The sequence below is a fragment of the Anguilla rostrata genome, chromosome 6 (genome assembly GCF_018555375.3).
Source record: "Anguilla rostrata isolate EN2019 chromosome 6, ASM1855537v3, whole genome shotgun sequence".
Lineage (NCBI taxonomy): Eukaryota > Metazoa > Chordata > Actinopteri > Anguilliformes > Anguillidae > Anguilla > Anguilla rostrata.
Genome location: NC_057938.1, coordinates 19,509,275 through 19,533,648, shown reverse-complemented (window position 1 = coordinate 19,533,648; position 24,374 = coordinate 19,509,275). Strand labels below are relative to the sequence as shown.

Genomic DNA, 24,374 nt, shown 5'->3' with positions numbered 1-24,374 from the left:
TTTATTTAACTGGTAAATCTGTGCCTTGCCATTTATTGTAATATTTGTAAATAAACAAATGTAATGTCTGGCGAGACATTCAGAACACTGTATCAGAACAAACTAACGTCCATAATGACTCTTCGAATACGTTGCCAGTTTTTTCCACTTTTGGGGGAGTGTTGTTTTCACCTAACAGTGACGTTCGCAAATCGGTGCGCTCGAGGTCAAAGACCTGTTTGTTTTAAAACTTGGGCAAAAACCAGACTTAAATTTAGTGAGTGGATCTTCGTTGCAGTCGTGATACCCGCAGCGGCGAACCAAAGCAACGATGAAGAGGGCTCTGTTTTGCAGGGGCGCGCTTCTGGCGCAGCAGGTTGCATTGGAGAGTTCACTGCCAGCAGCGATTTCGCCGGCTCTGATGCCTCGCTTCCACCGCGCTATGTCATCCGTCTCTATCCCCCCGCCTCAGTGCCTGCTTAGACCCCTTGAAGCTCCTTTTCGTTACCTGTTTGGGCCGGGGCCATCCAATGTGCCCCCGCGCATTCTGGCCGCAGGGGGGAGACCAATTATTGGTCATATGCATCCAGAAATGTTTGAGGTATCTATTTTTTCGATATTTTTACAGGTAGATTAGTTATAACATGTCAGTATATTATGAACACATTTGACAAGTAAAATGTTCAATACGGATGTACAGCCAGCCTTGCTATTAAGACTAGTATGATAAAAACAGTGAACTTACAAAACTGAATAGTTTTACGTAGGTTGTGTTCTGTTTCCAGTGTGTGTTTTTGCTTGCTTACATTTGGACGTGGATCCAAAGAACAGGAAATCCTATATTGTAAATGCTGTAGTACTAAGTATCAAACAATAGTTTTACTGTTTTGTTAAATAACGCAGAATGGTCAGTGGAAGACCATGGTTTGACACATCCTTGAGAACACGTTGCTGTAAGTTGTTTACAGTAATATGTGCCAAGAATAGCGCATTATATTAAGTTTAAATTGTGCTTTGAAATATTACTCAGCCAATAATAATAAGTACACGTTCATAAATCATCATATTAAATAATAAATATGCATATGTATATTTATAGTCATGCCAATGCGTTGTTCTGCTGTTGCAGATTATGAATGACATCAAGAAGGGAATTCAGTACGCCTTCCAGACAGAGAATAACATGACGATTGCCATGAGCGGGTCTGGGCACACAGCCATGGAATGCGCCGTCTTCAACACCGTGGAGCCAGGAGAGAGCGTTCTCGTAGCTATCAATGGAATCTGGGGAGAGCGCGTGGCTGAAATCGCTGGCAGAATGGGTAAAGTGTATTTCACAACATTTCTTGTTAATATATGTAGCTATTGGTTTCTTATTTTCCATATTTTAGCAGTGGAATTCATTTTCTTAAAACCAGTATAATTCTTTTTCTTAAACCGTAAATCGTCATAAAACTTTAATGAATCTTTTTTCCTTGGCAACAGGTGCCAATGTTCACACTATGGTGAAAGCTCCAGGTGGTTACTTTACCAACCAAGAAATTGAGCAGGTAATGTCTTCAGGATTGTCACTACAATAATAATTATAATGATAAGCAATATCTTGATATATTTTTCTTAAACAACAGCTACTCACCCACCACCCCATCCCCAAACATATACACGCTTCAGAATGTATTCACCCCCTTGAACCTTTTCACATTTTGTCTTATTACAGCTTTACATTTTCATGTACTGAAATATTTCCTCCAATCACCAACACAAGAAATTCAACACATTTGCCAGTCTTTTTTTATAACATTCTCTAGCTTTTTGCTTCATAACAACTTCGTCTCAAAGTTTCATGGGCAGTTCCTTGGTCTTCATGACAGCGTGACTAGTCCGATCTGATGTTTTAGTTATGGGATCTTTGGTATTTGGTACTAACTAACTCTGCAATCTGGCTTATTCTGGATTCAAAATCACACACTTCATTCACTTTTTGATTTAGTGGGATCTCTCAGAAAATCTGATACACTAAGGACAGTTTAGGTTGTTCTTCCCCTTGTATGTTGGCTCGTTGGTCTAGGGGTATGATTCTCGCTTAGGGTGCGAGAGGTCCCGGGTTCAAATCCCGGACGAGCCCTGTTTTAAAAGATTAACAAAAAGAACTATAAGAGCAATTTCAGGTTGAGTTCTGTTGGTACAGCGAGGGGGCATCAATCGAAATTAGCAAAAGGAATGTTTCACACACAGAGTAGTCACTTGGTGGCATAGCTTGGCAGGTCATGTAGTAGAGGCAGGAAACTCCCAGAAGAGGGCGTTTTCAAGACCAAGCTTGATATTGTGCAAGATACTATCTAGTTTGTAGGTAAACTGAGCTCTAGATACTAGGTACTAGGTACTTTAGTGGTATGTAGGATAAAGGCGAGCAAGTTGGGCTGAATGGCCTGTTCTCATCATTATGTTATAATATTATGTTACTATTTCATTTTGACATTATAGAGAGCTACTTAAATAGTCATTGAAAACAATCATATTCAAATATATTTTGATTTGACTTTGCAACACTGTATTACTGCCCATTGTCCTTTGCCATAGTGTTTGTATGGTTGTCTCTTTGCAATCCACACAGCTCCTCTTGGGCAGTCCAATCAAATATCTGCTTTAGTACATTATGGTTATGAGTGATTGATTGATTAACCAGACGTGACATCATGGACTAAGCTGTTACCCTTCCCTCTCTCTACAGGCCCTGGCCAAGCACAAGCCTGTGCTCTTCTTCCTAACACACGGCGAATCCTCTGCAGGCATCGCCCACCCCGTCGATGGCATCGGAGACCTGTGCCGCCAGTGAGCTGCATTCTTAGACCCGCCCATATCACTCATCCAGCCCGTGAAGGTTCAAGTGGCGTTCACGTCTGCTGCGTCCTCGCTGTTACGACACGGCTGCCCGTTCTGTGAAGTTTGCTCAGACTTTGTTTCCCTTCTCAGGCACAACTGCTTGTTCTTAGTGGACTCGGTGGCATCTTTGGGTGGTGCACCCCTTTACATGGACAAGCAAAGTAAGTCCAGGGTATCTACTCATTTTTACCAGGGAAGCCCTTGTATGGTCCAACCCTTACGTTTGTATTAGCTTGTGGTAGGACTTTTCATGCACGTACGCACAAGTATCACCTCATGCCCGTATGCCTGTGTCCATGTGTGCATAGAAATTGATATCCTGTACACCGGCTCCCAGAAGGCTTTGAATGCCCCTCCAGGGACCGCCCCCATCTCCTTTAATGAAAGAGCATGGTACGAGGGTCCGACATAATCGCATACATAATCACTGGGGTGACTTTGCGTTTGAGACTCTAAACGTGGCAGCATGACACTGTGGACGTAAATCTCTGTTGTCTTCACCCTCTGCTCTTACAGTGAGAAGATGTTCAACCGGAAAACGAAGCCAGTGTCCTATCTCCTGGACATGACTTACTTGTCCAATTATTGGGGCTGTGACGGCAAACCGGCAAGAATGTAAGACCTGCTCACGTGTAGAACGCGTTATGACGTCCCTAAGCAGATAGGTGTGTTTGCTGAGCCAAAAGATCAAGGTCTCTAGCATGGAGCCCAAAGGGACTGAAAAAAAACTTCACAGGGTTCAGTGGGTGATTTTGTAAGCGTGTCCTGTTGCGCAAACAGACGCAACTCCCCAAGTGCTTCAAAATCATCCACAAAGATTTATTAGGATTACGCTCTGTTAGCAATCAGCACTCCTCATCCGTGTTACCTAAACACACGCTCTGTAACCACTTCTGGGATTGCACCAAGAAGTGGTTACAGAACTAAGTTCTGAGGAAACATTTACAGCAGACATTGAAGCAGGGGGTCCTACACTGGGGTTCAGGATAAAGGAGTCTCAGAGTGTCCACAGCAAAAGGGAAAAAAGAAGAAAAAAAAATCATATTTAAGAATTCAGTTTTTACTGTATGTCTGCCTTTCATAAAGTTTATACCACACTGTCAAACTGAACTGTCCCTGTCTGGTTCCCACAGCCTTCGTAATATTGGGAACATTGCTATTCAGTATTTTGTAATGCATTACATATGCACAGGAAATCAACAGCCTAAAATGCTGGGTGAATATTTTGGGGGACATTGAGATAAAAACAAATTTGAAAACTTATGCAGTAAACCGCTTTCCTTTCCCTTCTAGATACCACCACACAGGGCCTGTGTCTGGCTTCTTTGCTCTGAGAGAGAGCCTGGCTATCCTTGCAGAGAAGGTATGAAGGAAAGCTGTCATCCCAGCCTTCATCTGTTAAGAACAAGCGGAGAAGAAATACTAGATTAACCAGATTGTCAGAATAAATATATTTAAATGTACTGTGTGCTGGCAAACCACAAATGGACTTTCTATATCCTATATTGAGCATTCAGGAGCCTTGAAATACATCTCTGGTCCCCAGAAAGCCAAGTTCTCTGCTGAAAAGTACACTCAACCACAATTTTCCTATTTATTTTATTAATGAGAGTTAAACAAACTTTATATGACAAAATGCTCATGTCCTCATCATGGCTATGCATTCACCCTATGCATGTGCAGCGAAAACAAAATAACCCCTGTGGCAATTTCCAAAAGAGCCATTTAAATGGCAGGATATTTGACAGGGCGAGATGGTGAGATTTGTTTGTATAGCAGCCGCAACCTCTGTTATATAACGGGGCAGTGCCAGTATTTGTTTTGAGCACCTGTATGCTTCCTTAGGGCCTAGAGAACTCATGGCGACATCACAAGGAGGTGGCAGAGCACTTGTATAAAGGCCTGGAGGATCTGGGTCTCAAGCTATTCATTCCAGACAAAGTAAGTCCCACAACAGAGAGACAGTGGAGTAATTTGGGCTTGAAGTAAATAGCCAGTTTGGGATGTGTAATGGGATATAGACTGGCAATATCCAAAATCCAGGCTAGATCAAGTTTTTCCTGTTGATATCTTGGGTTGCATCCACCCAATACACACTAGATATGTCTTAATGAAAACAGGTATTTAAATTTAATTCATTCGGGAGAATCATTAGCAATTTTGACAGACATGTGTGATTTGTCTTCCAGAGCCTGAGGTTGCCATCGGTCACCACTATTGCCATTCCCTCGGGGTACAACTGGAGGGAGATTGTAGCTTACATGATGAAACACCACCAGATGGAAATCACAGGAGGCCTGGGGCCCTCTGTGGGCTTGGTGAGGATAAGGGCAAACTGAGACTGTGTGTGTGTGTGTGCATGCGTGTGTGTATGCGTATATGCGTGTGTGTGCACGTGGAGGGGATTAATTACTCATACAGGTCACAGAGAAACTGTGTTCAGCTATGTTCCCTGTAATAACTTGTCTCTTAATGGATGAGTTGAACTTGACAAACTTGCTAACAGATAACATTGCTGCAAGATTGCCGAGAGCATTGAAGCCAAAGTTATGGCGACGTTCCGCGTTTTGCGCACGCTGCCAGACCAACCCCTTCTCTCGCTGTGTCACACAGGTGCTGCGTGTGGGTCTGATGGGGTACAACTGCAGCAAGGCCAACGCTGACATGGTTTTGGCGGCGCTCGGCGACGCTCTGAAGAACTGTCACAAGAGCAAAGCGTAGAGAGAACTTTTGTTTCATGAGAAAAAGAAAGTGATGATCCGAAACAGTCTGCCCCAGGGGCGAGTGGGGAGAAATCTCTTCTCAGGATTTTTTTGTATATAAAAACTGTGGGCGTTGGCAAGCACTGAGAACATTGAACACAAAATAAGATAAGAGTAAAACATTTTCACATGTAGTGGTTCACCAGTTTAATTCACATTTTGTGTTTGGATCAATATGTCAGCACAACACCCTTGCAAAAGATTTAAATAAAATGTATAACTCTGTTGGATTTCCATTTCTTTTTGAATATTTTTTTCTTTTTTGAATTTTCTATCAAGATCATCAAGAACATAACTCATAATCATTTTGTTCTTTAATCTTAGAAACATTACAAAAAACACTTCAGCAGCAGCGCACAAACTGGGTCGCGACATAATGTTAGGGTGATATCTATTAAGTCGTGAAATCATTATGATTTACCCCGAAATTACACTAAACAATGGTTATTAATGAAAATTACATCAGTTTGGGTCTCGAAAAGCATTCATTAATATATTTGGGACATCGCTGAAAAAGTTTGTGTACCCCTGCACTATAGTATGCCACTGTGCATGAACGGCATGAACACAATAACTCAGAATTGGATTTTCTGAACAGTAGGTGGCGCAGTCTGACAAAAAAAAGCCATGCACTTTCCACTTGAAATGCAGTATATATTGTAATTGAGTAATATTTCAATAAACATTGTATGTTGCAGGTAGTACACTTTTTTATTGTAAAGTTCAATAACGTAATACATAGTTCATGTATTTTCCAGAGAGTTACTCTTGTGATGTGCTTACAAATCAGAGTTTTACGGGTCTTTCACAGCACGAGAACGTTTCCCCATCCTGCTGCGTGGCAAGTGAACTTGAGTCTACCCAAAACAAGAAAAACGCGTTGGTTGGAAAGACCCGAATGGCTTGCTTACACTGTTTGCATCCGATAGCCTACTTACTTATTATTTCCAGATTAAGGAAACAGATAGGCCTGCTAATTGAAATGCGCCATGTAGAAAGAGGGGCTCTAATTGAACTGGAAGGGGTGGACTGGGCCAGAAAGACTAAGCAGTGCAAGAAGCTTGTCCAGGCGCTCCAGAACAGTTGGTCGACCAGCTGAAATGTTTACCTGGAAGATTACCTGGAAATTTTGATTTATTTTCTGCCTTCATTCGGGTGAGGTGGTGTCTTTGTCTTGCAGATAGCTAATTTGTTGTAAACAGAGCAGATTTAGGTCTTTATTTGCACTGGTTGAGTTAAATGATCAAATCTGTAGAACCATCAAAGTTGCCAGGGAATTACGAACATTGCAGAATCTGGAAGAAATAGAGAAAATATTGTTCCAGTAGAGACCCGGACAAGATAAGCCGGGCACTACGCACAGTGGTGCTTCTGGGAAATTGAGTCAAGCGCAGGGTATTCAAATTTGTGTCCTTGAAATGCTAGTAAATGCACATACCGCAAAGCATCAATATATTGAAATGGTTCATAGTTTTTCTCAGATAAAGTAGTAGTGTTTTGTGATGTAGTTTTTCTGCTTCTATAGATTTGTATTCTTTTTCACCTCTTTTTCTTTGTAAACAAAAAAGAAAAAGAGGCTTCCCTGGCATATTGTGAAGACCTGGTATTTCTACAGACAGAACTACAGAGATAGGTAAGCTTGGTTATTAACATGTTTCTATGAAAATTCTCGAGGATATGCACTGCTGACTCTGGTGCTGAACAAAATTGCAGTGATGTAGGTCTGTCAGTCTTAAATGGTCTGCATTTATATAGCGCAATTGATGCCTCTCATTCACCCATTCACACACACACTCACACCAATGGTGAAAGGCTGCTATGCAAGGTACCATTGGACTGACGCCCAGGGATCGAACCGGCGACCCTCCGACTGCCAGACAACCACTCTTACCTCCTGAGCTATGTCACCAAGTCTATTGGTCTTGTATGGTGTAGGTGGATGCCCCTGCTTTGCGCTGTGTATCTGACTCAGATCTCCCCTCTGTCCCAGGTAGGATGAGGCAGAAGTTACAGCAAGGCATCAGTCTGGTGGTGGACAGGTACACCTTCTCAGGTGTGGCATTCACCAGCGCCAAGCCGGTAAGTTGATAGCTTTGGAGGTTGAGCGTATCAGAGGTGCAGCTGGTCTTACTGGAGGTAAAAAGCTGCCACTTATTTCCTTAGGGTCTGTAAAATAGCCTTTTTCAGTGTATATCGTTTTTATAGGACTCAATGACAGAATATTAAAATGAGCATGAAGATTAATTGTGAGAGCATAGGTCTACATTTATAAACTGACTAGGGTTGATTGAGGATCAGGTATCCCCTGTCTATATGCTACAGGTGACAAAAGTCAAATATCTAGGCCTTATATTTGATCCCCAGTTGAAATTTGACAAGCTTGTTAAAAACTTGAGTAGAACCTTAAAAGTAACATTGTACTCATTTCGACTAATTAGAAACTTTTTGCCATTTGATACAACATGTTTATACAGGCACTGGTTTTTTAGCATCTTAGTTATTGTGTAATGTCTTGGTCGCAAGCATGCCCCTTGGTGATCAAACCTTTAGAAAGAATCTTTAATCGTGCAATAAAAATACTGGATAAAACACTGTTAAGTTTGTTGATGCCAAACGCATTTTAAATTGTCTCCATGATATGGCTACACTGTCTCTTAGTAACGTGGTGAAATCTTTGCGGGAAGATTTGTTCTGTGGGGAATTGTAAAGTTCCATTTAGGAAAACTTCTTTTGGCAAGGCAGCCTTTTCTACTAAGGGAGTCATTATTTGGAAAGTGAAAATCCAATTTGTTTTGTGGTCAAAGTTGAAATATTTCACTTTTTCATCTTCTCGTTGTCTTATCTAGACTATTGAAAAATAAAAGTGTGATGAACAGAACACACTTGAGATTATCTATCTTGCTAGCAGAGCGGATTTTCTATTTCATTACAAGGTTGCATAGAATTGTGAGTGGGAGTAACTGTTACTGGCAGCAAGGTGAAAAACGTCAAGCTGCATCCACAGTTGCAGACTTGAGTGGGCAGGTCATCCTGTCTAGTAGGACAGTTTGTCGGGAACAGAACTCATGAGTAAACTGGGAGTGGCTTTCTGGTAGACCTGGGTTCAAATACTTTTCTGTGCTCTCTTGATCTTGCCTGGCCTAATTGAGCCTGCCAATATGACCAGAAGGCAGGGTTTGCACTTGTTGAGAGTATTTCATTGGTTCCAATACACCAGACAAGATCAGTAAAGCATAGAAAAGTATTTGACCCAGGTTTGCTTTCAGGTTGTCTAATGGCTGGATGTCAGTGTGAAAAAAATGAGCCGAGTGTGTGAGAAGGAAGGCTGGCTGAAGCGGTGCTTGTTAGACGATGCACACCTCCACTGTGTGCACACAGGGCTTCGGTATAGAGTGGCGTACGAGCCCAGATGTGGGCCTGCCCAAGCCAGACCTGGTGGTGTACCTGCAGGTGAGCCCTGCGGTGGCAGCACAGCGGGGGGAGTTCAGGGCTGAGCGCTGTGAGACCAGTGACCTCCAGAAGTCTGTGCTACGGAGGTTCCAGCAGTTCAAGAAGGAGCCCTCCCTCAACTGGCAGGTGGGAAACCACCGCTAGAGTCACCCAGCGCAAAGAGCATATTTGAATAGGGTTAGGGTTAGGGTTAGGGACAGCAGACTGTATATATTTATAAAATATTTAATTTGCAAGAGAATCACACAGCGCATCCCTGAACTGGGTCCTGTGCACCTGCAGTTGGTGAGCTGAAAATTGGTGGGGCCAGAAACTGATTATCAGTCTCGTTTTCAGGTATTGTCCTTGATTACCAATAAAGCAATTAATTCACAATATACTCCATACCATCTTCAATTAGGCCATTTCAAGTAATTATTTTTATTTGAATTGCAAAACGGTGAACATTTTATCAACATTTTTTGTGGATACATGTGGACCTCTTCCTTCTCTGCACTTACACTCGGATATATATATATATATATATATATATATATATTCCTGTTAAATCTGCAGTGCCCGATTATAAACAATCTTAAAGCGTAGGTTCATGAAATTCAATATGTCAAAAAGGAAATACATATATGTCTACATATGATATACGTCTTGCACTAAAACAGTGTGTAATCTGTCCAACAAGTGAACTACTGCAAACTCCTTGGTCAGAAGCTGGCTCACGTAAATGCGTCTGCGCAGATTCGCATAATGACTACATTTCCCAACATGCATCTGATGAAAGCTTCGTTTGTGATCGGTGGTGGTGAATGTAAATATAAACCTACAAATCAGGTTTTGCCGCATTATGTATCCTGGCTGACTAGTACAGATTGAAAAATTAATCCTTAAATTTATTATTTTATTTTTTTCTAAATGGCTTGTCCCATTCAACAATCAGGTAAAGGATGACTTTTCATTTTGTAGCCAAACTGACGTTAGCAAGAATTAACGTAGGCTATTGTATTTCAGCGAAGAAAATGAAAGTAAATTTTTAATGTCAGTAATTCGTCAGTTGCTAGTTGCATTTGACAATCTAATGTAGCTTTAAAACATAGATAACCTTTTCATAACACTTCCTGTTTCGGAATACTGTGGCTGGTAGCTAATCATTACTGAAAGGTATACTTTATCCGAGGTTGCATTGCCTGATCAAACAATTAGGCTACGTAGGCTACTGTTTGCTGGGTAGGCTATACAGTATATTTCCGAAATTTATGTTAGGCGTACACTACATTATTTGTGAGCTTGGCGGACCTAGGCTACTTATAATTGTTATGGTAACTTCAAAATGTTCGAAATCTGCGATATCCCGGTTTCCTGGTGCTTGCGCACACTGAGTGTCCTCAGTTGAACTCTCCATTCGCTTGCAGCGCCCCTCCTGAATCCAGCGGTACTGGCACTGGACTGGCTCTTGGGCTCCTGGGAGTCGGACGAGCCCGGGGAGGGTTCTTTTCCCACCGTCCCGCCTTTCCGCTACTCGGAGACTTTGCACTTCACCCACGTGGGCCAGCCCGTCATCAACTTCATGTGCGCAGACCCTCAATAACAAATGTTCTTCTGAATAACACACATGCTGGCCCGCCCTTGGCTTACAGTACAAGCATGAAAAACACAAAACAATTTATACACGTTATTCAGTTTTGACTACGGAAATCTCACTGATATGTGTCTCAGACTCATAGTGATGAAAACATTTGTTTTCCTGCAGGTTTAATGCCTTCCATACAGAGAGTAAAAAACCTATGCACAGAGAGTGTGGGTTTATCAGGCTTCAGCCAGGTACAAACAAGGTGGCTTTCATCATCGCTCAGAACTCAGGTAGGCCTATAAAATAACCTAAATATTGTTCATATACTACTGACTGTAGTGTGCAAAACAGGAATATACATAGTATTTCACAAGATGTGACAATGCGTGACAATGACATGGTTAGATTTCAATCCAAATATTTATGGCTGGTCTGTTAGTCATTTGTAGTCCTCCAAAGATTCCGGTCACCTGAAATTAAATTAGTGTTTACAGTGGTTCACTTAGGATGGCAACTGACATTCAGGTATTCAGAGCTGAAGAGAAATTTAAGCCGCCAGACAGATAAATCCAGGTCGGGAAACACATGTATCCTTATATAGTCTCCTGTTTCTCTTGTAGACATTTATCCTGTCACTGTTAACTTTTAGGGATGAATAGGTACTTCTTTCCTTGGGATGAAATTTGAACCATTTTCTAGCAAACTGAGTGATGACCAATAAATGAACGATGGAGACAAATGTAAGATGTCTACTACATTGTGACATTTGAGTGGTGGGGCTGAATTAGAGGGAAACCTGGGCAGTGAATTATCATGGGTGTGTGTGTGGGCGCGCGCGTGTGTCCAACATGCATGCATGTTTTCAGGACTGGTGGAAATTGAGGAGGGGGAGCTCACCGGTCAGCAGGTGTCCCTGCAGACCCATGCACTGGCCAGAACCTCTTTCTCAAAGGAACCTCACGTTCAGCAGGTATTGCAAAACAACCTAACCCTCCCAGTATGGTCATGTGCCTGCGGATTAATATTGTTTTTAATATGCGCATTCCATGCAAATGTTCTAAACGATCGATTCAAATTTCAGTGCCGACTTCATTCTTTTATTGTAACTTGTATGCTTCTCCCTCCCTCAGATCCACAGGGAGTTCCGACTGAGGGGGGACGGCAGACTAGAACAGACGGTCTCCATGGCTACGAGCGACCAACCCCTGACGCAGCATTTGCACATCACGTACCGCAGGTCCTCCTGACAGGGCGCGGGTTCGAGGGGGGTGGAGAATCTTTCACACGCCCTGCCCCCGGGTTTGGTGTGACGCACAGTTGTTTAGCTCAGCGTTCACGTGAATTATTTGATAGGCTCTGTTAATCACGCATCACTTACACTCTGCTAGATGTTTTCTTTCATTTGCTGCATCCTTCATTAAATATTCTCATTCAGCAGAGAGCTTTTGTCAGTTCTGATGGCTTGTGCAATGTGACCTTCAAAGCTTCGAAGAGAAATACAAATGTTAGTCACACAATAGATCTTGTGAAGATAACTGCAAATGTAATGCACCATAGGCATTAACACCAGGGCCAGAGTTGTCCACATCCTCATCCATGCGGTAGATTTCACAAAATCATACTAACTAGCTGTTGGGACTGAATTGACTTGTTTATTTCCATAGTTTGAATCCTTTTTTGTGTCACTGTAAGAGCTTCAATGTTTGCAAGATATGCTTTTTGTTAAAGCCGTCCAAACTCGATTTATACCCATCCCCTTCAGCTGGCTTGGTGGTGTGGTTATTTGCAATTTGAAAATGTTCCCTCTCCATTTCAAACTCAATATTTTAATCAGAGACTGTGGCCTTCCAAACCCTATGGGCAATTTAAATGGGTTATGTGGCAGAATAAAAAGTGGCTGATGACTAACTATGATCTTGTCTTTTTTCCCTGCTCATATTTTTTCTGTTAAATTTCCATGAAGATAGGGGCCTGCCGGGTGGCTCATATGGTTAAGGCACCTCATTGTGGTGCACGGATGAGCCCCACGGTCTCGGTCTGAATTCGTTCTATATCAGACCACATCGACCAGCCAGTAGCCCCATAGGAAGATACATAATGGGCAATTGCGTCTCCCAAAGTATGGGAGTGTTCAGTTGGTTAGGAGTCTCCGTTTCATTGCTCTCTATCGACCCCTGCTGGTCAATCAGGTCAAACCGTCGACTGCATGCCAAAGGCCACCAGACGTCTTCTGACTCGAGTATGTGAACTTGGCTGTGGGCTGTGGTGTGAAAAGAAACAGGATGCTGACACTACATTTCGGGGAAGAACCGCAGCTGTCTTCATTGTTCTGAATCACTGCAGCTACAAATAGTTAATTGGATATTGCAAATTAGGCTGGGAATTGGACATGGTCAGCTGCATGCTGGGCATGAAATTTGAATGGTTTTGGTACAATATAGCAGTAAAGAAATAGGATATCACAAGAATATAATTTTGGAAGTTTTCATTCCTTCACATTCTTGGCTGTTGCCACACAAACATCCAGAAAATCATAAGTCGTTTTTTTAAAAAGGTATTTTTTATTATTGTCATTCGGCATTTCATACCAAATGTGTGACACTAGTTATTCATAGAATAAAATTAATAGACCATAGCTTTTTCAGACCCCACAACCCTGACACACTGCTGCACACTGTAGCGACACAAGGGCCCTCCTTATCCACAAGTATAATTTAAAAAATAAAAAGTGAAACTTCTAAGCATGCAACCCACAGTTTGCAAATTCATACGTGAAGTCGTAGTACTTGACCAATGCGCTAGCTTCCTTTTTGCTTTGGCAGTGAAGTGTTTTTATGAGTGAGCTTATCAGCCTTGCACAGTAGTGTAGTGCCATCAAGAACACACAACTCACAGGAAACAGGATACAGAAATGATGGGGTTGGCTCCACAATGCTCCCAGATATCCAGGCAACATAAAAAAAGTAAAAGCTAAAAAAAAAACACGACATCTTGGTGTTCCGCAATAGAGACGGTGGCGAATGGTCTCAAGAGTGTTCCTTGGACAAAGTTTATGGACGTCCTTTGCTTGCGACAAGTCACCTGGCAATAAGCTGTAGGAAGTATAAACTGATTTTTGGAGTGTGCTGGTGGGGAGGTGCTCTTCCAGCAATGACGGGCAAAAGCCGTGTGTGCGACTGAGGCCCTTCCTCTCCCGTCCCACCCCACTTCGCCTCCAGCCTCCCTCATCGTTCCCTTAACAGGTAGAAGACCACAGCTTTCAGGTAGTGGCCACAGGTGTAGGCTGCAGAGACCAGCCAGTGAGACCAAAAGCGGGGATCAGAGTTCACCACACACTTTGTAATGTCCTCCTGAGGGGGAAGAGAGAGACGAAGACACATTAGAATACCGCAAACTTTAAAAAAAAAATAGATTAATTTTCAAAAAATATACCACTGAAGCACGTGCTTCCTGTTCTTTGAATCCATTGCAACAGGGCCTCCATCACCTGATCAAGTTGATAATCACCAGAAGATGAGGAAGTGCCTAAGACTGCAGTACATAAAAGCTTTACAGCTACAGGTTATGACCGTCACCTTAACAAGTTTCAACACACCTCGGTGACTGCAGGGTAAAGGCGTGAGGCGCAAGAGCACGGTGGTTTGTTACGCAATCGTAGAATTTGAAAACGGCAGTTGACGTCATTGCCGTAGAGGGAGGGAGGGCTGGAACAACCGCCGTTGCCGTTGTTAATCGAGCACGGCGGGGGGGCTTTTACGAAGCCCTTCCGTCTTGAATCCTTCGCGTTATTTATGCGGCCTGCCACCCGGCTACAAACGAGCCGTTTCTCCCCTACTGCGGAGGTCTTTGTTCGCTTCCCGACTCTGCCTGAAGAGCGGAGCGCGCAGATCTGGGCAAGAGGCGTCCTGCCAAGCGTCGCTCCTTTAAAAAAAAAACCTCAGTCAGAAGCTCCGCACTGTCCACACGCCCTTATTGGATGTTTCGTTTGTGCGTCTTGGCAGAGTCTTTTCCGAAATAGTTTCTCCTTGCTGAACATCAGTTCCAGTGTATGGGAGTTAACCTTCATAAATAAATGGTAAACAAGACAGGGCAAGCTGGGCTCACTGCCTCAGCGAATAATGAAGGGCGTGGTGGTAGCTACAGCAGCAGTACTGGTTTGGAGGGAAGTGGGAGGAGGGTGTAAGGCTGGGGTTGCGGCTCATGACCGCAGTGGGGCCCAATTGTTTTCGCCCTGCCTACCTAAGAACAAAATGTTGGCACCAACTCACAAAAGTCTCCAAAATTCAATATCCACTGAAATGCAAACAAATAATGTGTGTGTAAAATAACACTGACTTCCTCTCACCTGGCTGGTACTGAACAAAAGACGTCTCAGTCTGAGTGACTAATAGTGAAAGGGAAACGCGAGTGGGCGTACAAACCCTGACAAAAAAAACCGAGGCTGCATCTGTGACAACAGTGTGGTCCCATGACTGTGGGAGTTATGCTTCACGGTGCTGGGTTTATCACCTGGGACATCAATCATTTAGTGAATAGTGAATCCCACTGCATTTGCATTTCCCCTTCAATTTGTGAAGCGAAGAAACCCCAGCCTGGGTTCGTTCAACGTTTGGCCTTAACAACTGACTGCATTAAATACAAAGCTTCAGTTGTCATCTTCACCGTGACAGTTTGGTGTGCTGCTCTTTTAGCAGGTGCTCTTTGAGTGGCTTTCAGCACAAACACAAGTGAAAAGACCTCTTTGCAAAGTCGTCAGTGTGCATCAGAAAATGCCCAACGTCTCTCTCTGCTGTTCTGTTCTGGCTGCTGTGGGAAGCTCATTCCACCACTGAGGGGTCAGAACAGACAGCAGATATGACTGGTATGTGGAGGCTGGGAGATGGGAAGGATTCAGACATTTCAAAGTTGTGAAATGGAGTGGTCTGGCTGGTGTGTGCAGTTGGATTATCTTCTTAAGTTATGAAGGGGCAGTCCCCTTGATAGCCTGGCAGGCTAGCACCAAGGTTTTAAAGTATGAACAGTTATAGCCGCAATGTTCTGGAGGAGCAGCCCCAGATCTGATGGCAGAGGCAGGGAGGCCAGAGGATAGAGCTGCAGTAGCCAAGGCTGGAGAGGACCAGCGCCTGAACCAGACACTAGGCAAAGTAGCGAGTGAGGAACGGGTAGATTCTCCCAACCTTGTACGACCAGTAGCGAAGAATTTTATGTAATAGTTACGGCCTGACATTTCAAGGAAGAAATAGAGAGAGGGTAGGCAGAAACTTATCAGGAAGAGGAGACCAATAAACCAGTTCCACAGCCAGAAAGAGTGGGAGGACGACGATGTAGAGGAGGATAAGAAAGTGGAGGGAGAGGAGGGAGGCGTAGGCCGAGACAAAATCCACTGACTACCGGTTCCACTCGATTAGCTGATGGCGTAACCCAATAATCATCAGCAAAAACACAATCTCAGTCGTGATCGACTGATTGTTAAAAATTAAACTGCTAAAACCCATCGTTCCTGCGACAAGGCTCACTTACCCAGCCGCCTCTCTTCTTCAGCCAGGGGGACAGGCTCTTGCGCACAAACTCGCCGAAGCAGTCCACAATGGTGTGCACCATGGCTGGGTGGCCATGCCGGACGCAGTCCACGGCCAGAGCGCCTGCCACCGCGTACAGGGACACCACTTTCCCCCACGTGACCCCTACAGAAAGGATGGACATTGTGACATCATCACCCTGCGACGGCACCGTGTGACATCTTGTACCAAGCAAGCACGCTTTGTACGCGTTTTATGGGCGAGTAAGCACACAAAGACACGGCGCTAATCTAGTTTGTTCACATTTAAATCACTGACGTCTCACTTGTCCTTTCACTTTGCAAACTGTTCCTTTCCGTGTCTGGAGGCCCAGTCCTCTTAAACTGAATTCCTCTGTTCTCACAGCAATATGAAAATGAATAATGAATCAACCTAATTAATCATGTTTGCAGTTAATCTTGTGTGTCAGGAGGCTGTGAGCCGAGGTTCAGTGGCCGATGAGTTTTTTAAAAAAACGGGAGACAGCAATATCTTGTGTAAACCAAGTGAATGCAGACTGTATACCCGTTTACTTTTTGTGCCAAGCCTAGCAGCGCGCCCATAAAGGTGCTCCCTGATTAAGTCTTGCAAAAGCAGAGGAAGTGGCCCATAAAAAATAATTAAATTGCAGCAGGGCTGTTACATAAGCGGACCTCATAAAGATTGGATGAGGTCACAAATTCAACATCCAAGTGTTGCAATAAATACCCTGATAAAACTAAAGAAAACAAACCTTCCTTGCATGTCTGCATTAGACTGACCAGATGTGCTAGGCGTTTGCTTTCTCCACCTACAAGTCTATGCAAAAGGCAATCTACTCCATGGACATTATGTTTTTGTCCCTATTTAAAGATGGCTGATGCAATAAACGTAGCTCCAACCGAGTTCAAAGGTGTGAGCAGTATTACCCAGAGGCTTTCTGTGTGATAAGACATCAAGGGGTCTTCCTCATAGTTCCTGTAGCTTTTGTTGGCTCACTGCCTTTTCTCAACAGAGACATAAAAAACAGCAGTATTTCAAGCTCTAAAACAGGAGACCACAATCCCAGAATAATATTATCCCATATCTGTGGGAAAACATTCTCTTCACATGATTATTTGTCTCCCCCCCCCCCACCCTTAATCTACCATGCATGACAGGCTATCCAGACATGCGTGACTCATTCTCTTCCCTTCGTGTCACGTCTGCCACATGAAACACCTGTGACGATCTCCATCAGCAAATCAGCAGTCTCGTTAAATGAGACCGACAGCCAAAGCTGAAGCTGTATCAGCTTCTCTGGTCTAGACAACGCGAGGGTGTCGAGCGTGCCGCAAATAAATGTTCATGCTTTCGCTGTTATGGTTACCATACCATCTATTTTTGTAGAGGGGCGACAAATGAAGAGCTTTCTTCATCTGAGAGCAAGCAATGATTCCAAGGAAAAAAATGAGGAATCGCCTTTTCCGTTTGATTCAGGAAAAACGATGATGGACCGATTCCAGAGATAGATCTCAGGATAGCTTGAGGTCTGCCATTCCACCACATTTTAGCATCCATAAACTGCCTTGTGGACTTCAGTGACCAGGCTATTAGGGCATACATCTGACTCAATCTTTTTTCCAGCTCTAAGGGGCTTAATGTCATTCAACTACTGACTTAAGTGCCAAGTTCCAAACAAGGAGCCCAACAGTGTCCAGCTGGGGTGAACAGATTAAGACACTTGCCCAGAGTTGTACAGAAACAGCATGGAAAAAGCACAGAAAAAGAGAGAGGGAAGGAGAGGAGAGAGAGTGCACAGAGAGGGAGGAGGAGCAGGGGTGAGGGTGAATGGGGGAGGTCTTGGCGTTCGGCCCAGAGGTGAACCCCATGTCTCCTCCCCCAGCTTCCTCCCTGGCATGCAGGGAGGGGGGCAGGGCACAAGCACAGTCCAGTTCCTCCCAAAGCCTTCAGCCAGACTCTCTGATAAGACACACGTACTACAATACAGCCAGTATAGGACTATGTTCCCAAATCCAATCATTTCAATGTTATTCAGCAATTTACTGTCTTAATTTAAATTTTGAGGTTTCGGTTAGAATGCATAGAAAAGATGAGGTCAACACACTGCTTAATGCTCCTAAGCAGAAGTTTTACTGAGACTCCTGACAAGAAACAAGATGACATTTCTCTGTCAGTATCTTCATGCAACAGGGGTTTCCCTGCGAGTCATGTGAACGATGCATGACTGCGATGAACATCCTGCGGCTTCCGCTCTGCTCGTCACTTTAAGGCCGACGGCGTTAAAGGCCAGGGCTGAGCTACATGCCAGCTCAAGTGAACCTCGGATGATATCACAGTTACCCAGCCGCCTCATTGTGGTTAACTCTGCACTTCTGAGAAGTGGCACCTAAGACAAAAAAAATGGCTGGTGGTAGAACACTCCCGTCGGACACGCCACAGTCACCCTGTGGACTCTGCGTGTCCAGCAGGGCCCCCCGCAGGGTAGAGCTTCACCCGTCTGAGCAATCCTGGCTCATCTCAGCCTGGCCCTCCCTACCCTGCTCACTAATCCCAGGAGCTTTCCCAACTGCTCTTTCATCTTCTTCCATTGAGAGCAGATACAGGGAGATCTCTGAAGTTCACACAACAGTTTTTCCCCTAAGAACTAAATGTTACAAGAAATGATCATTCCTGTGGACAGCTGACTCCGCCCACCTTAACAACCCCCCCCCCTCCCCCCAAAGAGGCCAGCGCAGAAGGAAGAAATCTCTCTGGCCGCAAGAGCTTGTTTGCGCAAGAGAAATCCCATGATGCTCTCTGACATACTAATCTCGACTTCATACAGGCCAGCCTTCCAGTCCAGACAAATATGCAACAAGAAAAGTCATAATGGGGCTCTATTTTTATCTTTGTAGAATGGAGAAAGGCTTAGTACTTGGACAGATGACCTTGGGTTCCCTTCCCACCGGAATAAAACTAACCGATCTATGCTAACCCAAAGCTATTTCGGCAGCTTTTACTGTAAGTCCTATGCAAGAATTCTGCAGCACCCACTTGCAAAATCATATTAACCACAGCTAGACTCCCACAAGGCATTGCATCTTCAACGTATTACCAGCAATGAATCGAGGATGCTTGCAAGTCTGATGTTTGCAAGCTAAACCAGTTGCCATGAGGACCATTTGTGCACACCCACTGCTATAGATCACTTGTTCACATGGTTACCAGAAGCCATTTTCCTTGTACAACTGTGTCTGTGTGGTTGAGTTTGCAAATGAATGCCTGCTACAGGATTTGAGGCCACTCTTAGAAAAGCAACAGGTGAATGATTAGAGGGGGACCTCTGGCTGAGTAGGCTTGCATCTCTTGCTGTCAACAGCATCATATCTGTATCATAACATATCCATAGCTATGTATCCATTTATACAACTGGGTATTTTCCTTTAAGTACATTAGTCAATGGTACAGCAGCAATGCACCATTAGGTACCCATTCCTAAAGCCTTTGAGTTAGAAGCCCAGCCCCCTGGCAGCAACTCACCGGTAGAGAAGATCTCATCAGCCACTGCCAGGAAGGCATCAGACACCACGTTCTCCGACGTCACGGTGATGTTGAGCTGCCGCGCCACGTTGCGATAAACAGTCGGCCGCAGGTACTCCAACTCATCACCTGTGATGCAAGGAGTGCGACAAGTGTTTAACCGTTCACAAATTAGACAGGCAAATGTTACCGCCCTTCCTAGTTTGGCATGCAAACATGCACAAACATACATTTGTGCACAACCTGTTGCTATTAGATAAAATTAAATCTTGAAGTTCAAAGAGAAAAAACACTAGAACGACAGGTCGAGCAGGCAACCCTGTGCAGGTGAAAGCACAAAAGAGCAGGGATGCGTTAAGTTCTGCAGAGAGAAGGTAGCTGGATCCAACTGAAATATACAATTTGAGTCAGTAGCCTTGCAAGAGCCCCAGCCAGAAGATGGTCAAAAGAAAACGGCTTTAAATTCCTCTGTAGTCCACGGTTGGTGCTGATCTTAATCAAGACCTAAGAGTGGCCTTTGGGGAGTATCATGCTGTATTTCACCCGGTTTATTTACAACATCAACAAAAACAACATATAGGCTACGTATTGTTTCTGCTACATTCCATAAAATTGGCATATACAGCTCCACTTGATGAAACAGTGTGGTCACTGGTCCACAAATGAAGCTCAGATAACCACTGCCATTTGAGTCTACAATCTTGCTTGCTCAGCTTCTCACGGCAGGTTTGGTATCAGAGCAAACGAGAGGAGATGTAAAATAAAGCAGAATAGCACTGGTGTCAGAGGAACCTTCTGTTTAAGAGTGTTCTCTAAAGCTCCAACAGGAGCACAGCACTCTGTGTCTGATGGGTGCTAGACCTTTCAAATGGCCGTTTGTGAAATGGCAAGTCAAACAAGCAGAACCATACAGCAAAGGATGTAATGTCGAGAGTGTACAAGAGAAAACAAAGCAGGGTGAGGCCTTACTTAATCCTTCCTCTGTTTCAGCAGGGTTGGGGGGGGGTGGCTACAGAGGAGGCGGTAAGTGGCACATGTTGCTACAGCAAGTGTGAGGTCAGCAGTTTGACAGCTACAGCGTGAGGGAACACCAAGCAACAGGAAAACACTCTGCCTAACCTTAGCACACTAAGCATGTTGCAATCCAGCTGGCAGTCTTCAGATGAAGCTAATATAACACAAGATAAAGAAACCCCACCAGCCAGCCAGACTGTATACACTACAGTGTGCATGCTTTGAACCTGGCTTACATTCAAGCACCATTACAGACCCATTAGCAAGAATTTGCTTACATTAGAGAGCAGTCCGAAATTCACCAGGTGTTTACAATTTCCCATGCAAAGATATGATTAAAGCTAGGGTGGGCGAGGTGTAAATCATTCCACTGAAAACGTGCAGAAAGGAAAATAGTCAAGAACAGAGACACAACTCTAAATTATATGGGTTGCATGGTTGCATTTCCCATAAAACGCATTGCTTTCTTACCTAACCAAAGAAGGATAGAAGACACCTCCCCAAGCATTCCCCCGGCTACCGACAGGCTCTGCTCGGGTTTGGACCAGCCAATCCCGGCCCTATTCAGCCTGGAATGAATGTAGTCCTTGCAGAGAGCCTTCGCTTGGGACACCAGTTCCTTGTCCGTTGGGGTTCGGTTGAATACATCCATCGCTTCGGCAGCGAACACTGACGAGCGGCGCAACATCTCCATGTCCCTCATGCGCTCTCTTTGTCAGGAATAATCCACCAATATCCACTTAACGTTTCTTATCTGTCTCTTATTTCTTCACCGGAATATACAAAATGGTTGTCTCCCTGAAAGAAATACAAAATCACTAATGCCCAACAATTTCCTCAAACCAAAGGGATCTCGTATCTTATGGTTGCAAAAACGTAGCTTTAGTGAACTAAATGTTTAGTTTCTAATAGATTTAAGGCGCACAACACTAGACAAAAAGCTATGCCTAATTTTAGGACGGATAAAGAATGCAATTCAGAAAAGTTGCGTTGTGGCTGGACTACGAGCAACAGGTAGGCTAAACACAATTTGGAACATGTAACTAACGAATCGATGCGTGTTGCCCTCTAATCCAACTTAGGTGTAAAGCAACAATGTATGAAATAAAAAGTCCCCTATTATCGTTAAATGATCATACTTGATTGCAACCTACCGTCAACGTGTTTTGAGTTCTTCAAATAAAGAGCAATTCCGAGATCAGTGAATCGATGCCGTTTCAGGGTACTTCTTATGTTACCCCACACTTTCACCTATAGCGCAGTTCTACTCCTTACACTCAAATTGAATCCATCACGTAACATGTTATGCGGTAAACGAAATGATTTTCTCGACAAAATTATACAGTTATTTTACAGTTAAATCCAGTCTAAATTGTTTCTAAAAGGCATCAGTTTTGCACGCGTGAGCTTGTCATGTCTGCACATCCGATTCATTTATCGCCGCTTGGGTTTCACAATCTGCGCGTGGTTATCTAAGCCGATCCCATTCTCCAGGGGCAGTCGCACTGTCTTCAGCGTTGTGTTGCTGTATTTAGACTGAGGAGTAGGACAGGTTGACCGTGCTCAGAAATCCGACTTCTTCCAACTTAAGCTTCCTGAAAATGATTCAAGCTTTCTTAGAAGCGAGGATTAAACCAACACGGAGCTCCGCCTTTCATGTTAGACCCTCGAATTAGGAGTTTATTCTTTAGAACTCCCCTCCCAGATTAATGGGAAAAATATCACAATTAAAAGACGGTTTCAACAGCATTAATAAAGAAACGGTGCAGGGCAGGCAAGCGTTCTAGTTATCACACGAGCATTAGTCAGATTGTTCATTTGCATGCCTGAATGGCCTGTCACGACAACACGTTTGTTTTTTATTCAGAACACAGCATGTTTTAACTGTTCATAGGCTACAGATCGGCTGTACTAGCAAGATATGAAGAGTAATATATTTTCCAATATATTTGATTAATTTTTGCTCCTCTCTCGGTAATTAGGTTATTAGATCAGATTAATTTAGCTGTATTAACATTTCAGCAATTATGTAGGTTATGGCATTTCTCTACGGTTTATTTTAACTCTCAAAAATAATGATACAGTGGAGATACATTTGTGTTCTTTAAGGAACATATTTCCCAAATATACATTGAAAGTATACAATATTCTGTATGGGTGCTAATAAGTACCTTTTAAGCAAGGAATGAATGAATTATCTATTAGATAATTGAAATAAATAATGCATTGTCTGTCAAGGGGACCTCCATCATACTTTATAAAGGATATATATATTAAAAAGTTTTATATATTGCAATATTTCCCAAATCAATATGCATATCAATCTGGCCAGGGACCCCCTGCAAGGACCCCCTGTTGAAAACCCAGGATCTATTGGGTGCTACCCCTGTGTCAAAAGATTTTGTACCTTTTCAAGCTCTTTTTCGTACCTGTTTTCAGGGTACTCCAAAAACGTGTTTATTTTCCCGTCAGTTAGTCTTCGTAGTCATATATATGCCCTTCCTCACCATGGCACTACATATGCCTAGAGTGGAAGCACAACTAGTTTAGCTCTTTTCAAAACAGAACCTTTATCCATGGAGGTATTGAATGAGGTCAGTGTTGTCTAAATGTTGTAGGAGCAATAGCATAGCCTACATAGGCTTTCACATCTAATAAAGTGTTATTTTATCAACGTAAATGGGGTCTACTTCTTAAAATGGTTGCTATTTAAGCACACGCCACGTTCTTGTTTCAACTCACAGAGAATTTAAAGATATCCAGTAGGCTACTACTGATGTGTGCCATATCAATATGCCAATAAGCCTGTAGGTGACAAAACAGCTCTTGTATCCGCAGCGGAAAACACCTCTCACGCAAGAAAGGTGGTTTCCTTTCGGTTAAAATTGTGACGTCACACATATGGGTCTAAGTATTGTGCAAAACCAGTTTTACACCAGCAACTGTTCTTGGTTTCCGAAGGCGATATCTCTTAATTATTTTAAAAAGGACATGTCTGTGGTTATCATGACGATGCAATCTAATGAAAAAAGACATATAGACACAATACACAATTTTTTTTAATTTTATTTTTTTTTTACAATTCAAACAATAGGGTTATATAACGGCATAATGGTGTATAATAATTTCTAAAAAAAATAATCTTAAAAAAAAAACTTTAAAAAAACAGCCTTTTTAGAGGCCACAGGTTGTTTTGTCTTTTGAGTAACTAGATGCCTTCTTAACCACCAATGACCAACGGCAATCCATCTGCAACTCATCAGGTTACTATGTTGCAACTTTACTTTGTGATACATATAAAAAACATGTAACAATAATCAGAAACTCGGAGACAGACAAAAGACACATGGACATCATGCACATAAAAAGTAATTGTGTCATGGCCTGAGAAAAACTAGACAAAATTATTTGTGTACAACAACTCACAGCCAAAACACAAACCTTGATGTGCTGTGTCCCAAATGTGAGGTTTGTTTATTATTCTGAAATGACTATCCCAGATGTGAATATCTGTTAGCACAAAACACCCCTGAGACCCTATGGTCTATGTCTATCAGGACAGATTCCAAGAGAATTCTTTTTACCCTGTTGTACAAGACCAACAGTGGACTGTAGTATAATGGGTAAGGAACTGGTCTTGTAACCTAAAAGTTGCAGGTTCGA

The 24,374-nt window shown here is 43.2% G+C and overlaps 4 protein-coding genes and 1 non-coding gene across 5 annotated transcripts; 4 read left to right on the top strand and 1 right to left on the bottom strand.

Moving 5' to 3' along the window:
- The first annotated feature begins 246 nt into the window (after nucleotides 1-246).
- On the top strand, nucleotides 247-5,849 carry agxtb (alanine--glyoxylate and serine--pyruvate aminotransferase b). The gene is made up of 11 exons (XM_064338881.1): nucleotides 247-580; nucleotides 1,109-1,301; nucleotides 1,465-1,529; nucleotides 2,711-2,811; nucleotides 2,953-3,023; nucleotides 3,171-3,255; nucleotides 3,379-3,477; nucleotides 4,156-4,225; nucleotides 4,708-4,803; nucleotides 5,052-5,180; nucleotides 5,476-5,849. Exons 1-11 carry the CDS (start codon nucleotides 311-313, stop codon nucleotides 5,581-5,583), a joined length of 1,287 nt encoding a protein of 428 aa, XP_064194951.1. The 5' UTR covers nucleotides 247-310; the 3' UTR covers nucleotides 5,584-5,849.
- trnap-agg (transfer RNA proline (anticodon AGG)) lies at nucleotides 2,033-2,104 on the top strand. Its single transcript has one exon. It is a non-coding gene; the product is annotated as a tRNA-Pro (tRNA).
- A 123-nt stretch (nucleotides 5,850-5,972) lies between the features above and the next one.
- On the top strand, nucleotides 5,973-9,701 carry LOC135257948 (thymidylate kinase-like). The gene is made up of 4 exons (XM_064341165.1): nucleotides 5,973-6,718; nucleotides 7,193-7,227; nucleotides 7,560-7,703; nucleotides 9,003-9,701. The coding sequence occupies exons 1-4, from the start codon at nucleotides 6,370-6,372 to the stop codon at nucleotides 9,216-9,218; spliced, it is 744 nt and encodes a 247-aa protein (XP_064197235.1). The 5' UTR covers nucleotides 5,973-6,369; the 3' UTR covers nucleotides 9,219-9,701.
- A 140-nt stretch (nucleotides 9,702-9,841) lies between these two features.
- On the top strand, nucleotides 9,842-12,547 carry thap4 (THAP domain containing 4). Its single transcript, XM_064338883.1, has 5 exons — nucleotides 9,842-10,008; nucleotides 10,481-10,637; nucleotides 10,819-10,928; nucleotides 11,505-11,608; nucleotides 11,769-12,547. Exons 1-5 carry the CDS (start codon nucleotides 9,984-9,986, stop codon nucleotides 11,883-11,885), a joined length of 513 nt encoding a protein of 170 aa, XP_064194953.1. The 5' UTR covers nucleotides 9,842-9,983; the 3' UTR covers nucleotides 11,886-12,547.
- A 629-nt stretch (nucleotides 12,548-13,176) lies between these two features.
- On the bottom strand, nucleotides 13,177-22,452 carry LOC135256767 (bcl-2-related ovarian killer protein homolog A-like). Its single transcript, XM_064338882.1, has 5 exons — nucleotides 21,866-22,452; nucleotides 21,183-21,509; nucleotides 19,698-19,826; nucleotides 16,159-16,322; nucleotides 13,177-13,988 (listed from the first exon to the last, which is right to left on the bottom strand). Exons 2-5 carry the CDS (start codon nucleotides 21,412-21,414, stop codon nucleotides 13,863-13,865), a joined length of 651 nt encoding a protein of 216 aa, XP_064194952.1. The 5' UTR covers nucleotides 21,415-21,509; nucleotides 21,866-22,452; the 3' UTR covers nucleotides 13,177-13,862.
- Nucleotides 22,453-24,374: the final 1,922 nt, after the last annotated feature.

Bases quoted from the DNA above. Each gene is read 5' to 3' on its own strand.
- agxtb (XM_064338881.1), top strand. From the start codon at position 311: ATGAAGAGGGCTCTGTTTTGCAGGGGCGCGCTTCTGGCGCAGCAGGTT. The intron at 1,530-2,710 runs GTAATGTCTTCA...CTCTCTCTACAG, and splicing joins CCAACCAAGAAATTGAGCAG to GCCCTGGCCAAGCACAAGCC. The intron at 3,256-3,378 runs GTACGAGGGTCC...CTGCTCTTACAG, and splicing joins TCCTTTAATGAAAGAGCATG to TGAGAAGATGTTCAACCGGA.
- LOC135257948 (XM_064341165.1), top strand. From the start codon at position 6,370: ATGTATTTTCCAGAGAGTTACTCTTGTGATGTGCTTACAAATCAGAGT. The intron at 6,719-7,192 runs GCTGAAATGTTT...TAAACAAAAAAG, and splicing joins CCAGAACAGTTGGTCGACCA to AAAAAGAGGCTTCCCTGGCA. The intron at 7,228-7,559 runs GTATTTCTACAG...TGTATGGTGTAG, and splicing joins TGGCATATTGTGAAGACCTG to GTGGATGCCCCTGCTTTGCG.
- thap4 (XM_064338883.1), top strand. From the start codon at position 9,984: ATGGCTTGTCCCATTCAACAATCAG. The intron at 10,009-10,480 runs GTAAAGGATGAC...ATTCGCTTGCAG, and splicing joins TTGTCCCATTCAACAATCAG to CGCCCCTCCTGAATCCAGCG. The intron at 10,638-10,818 runs GTGCGCAGACCC...GTTTTCCTGCAG, and splicing joins CAGCCCGTCATCAACTTCAT to GTTTAATGCCTTCCATACAG.
- LOC135256767 (XM_064338882.1), bottom strand. From the start codon at position 21,414: ATGAGGGACATGGAGATGTTGCGCCGCTCGTCAGTGTTCGCTGCCGAA. The intron at 16,323-19,697 runs GTGAGTTGCTGC...TCCTTTCTGTAG, and splicing joins TGATGAGATCTTCTCTACCG to GGGTCACGTGGGGGAAAGTG. The intron at 13,989-16,158 runs GTAAGTGAGCCT...CTTCCCCCTCAG, and splicing joins TGAAGAAGAGAGGCGGCTGG to GAGGACATTACAAAGTGTGT.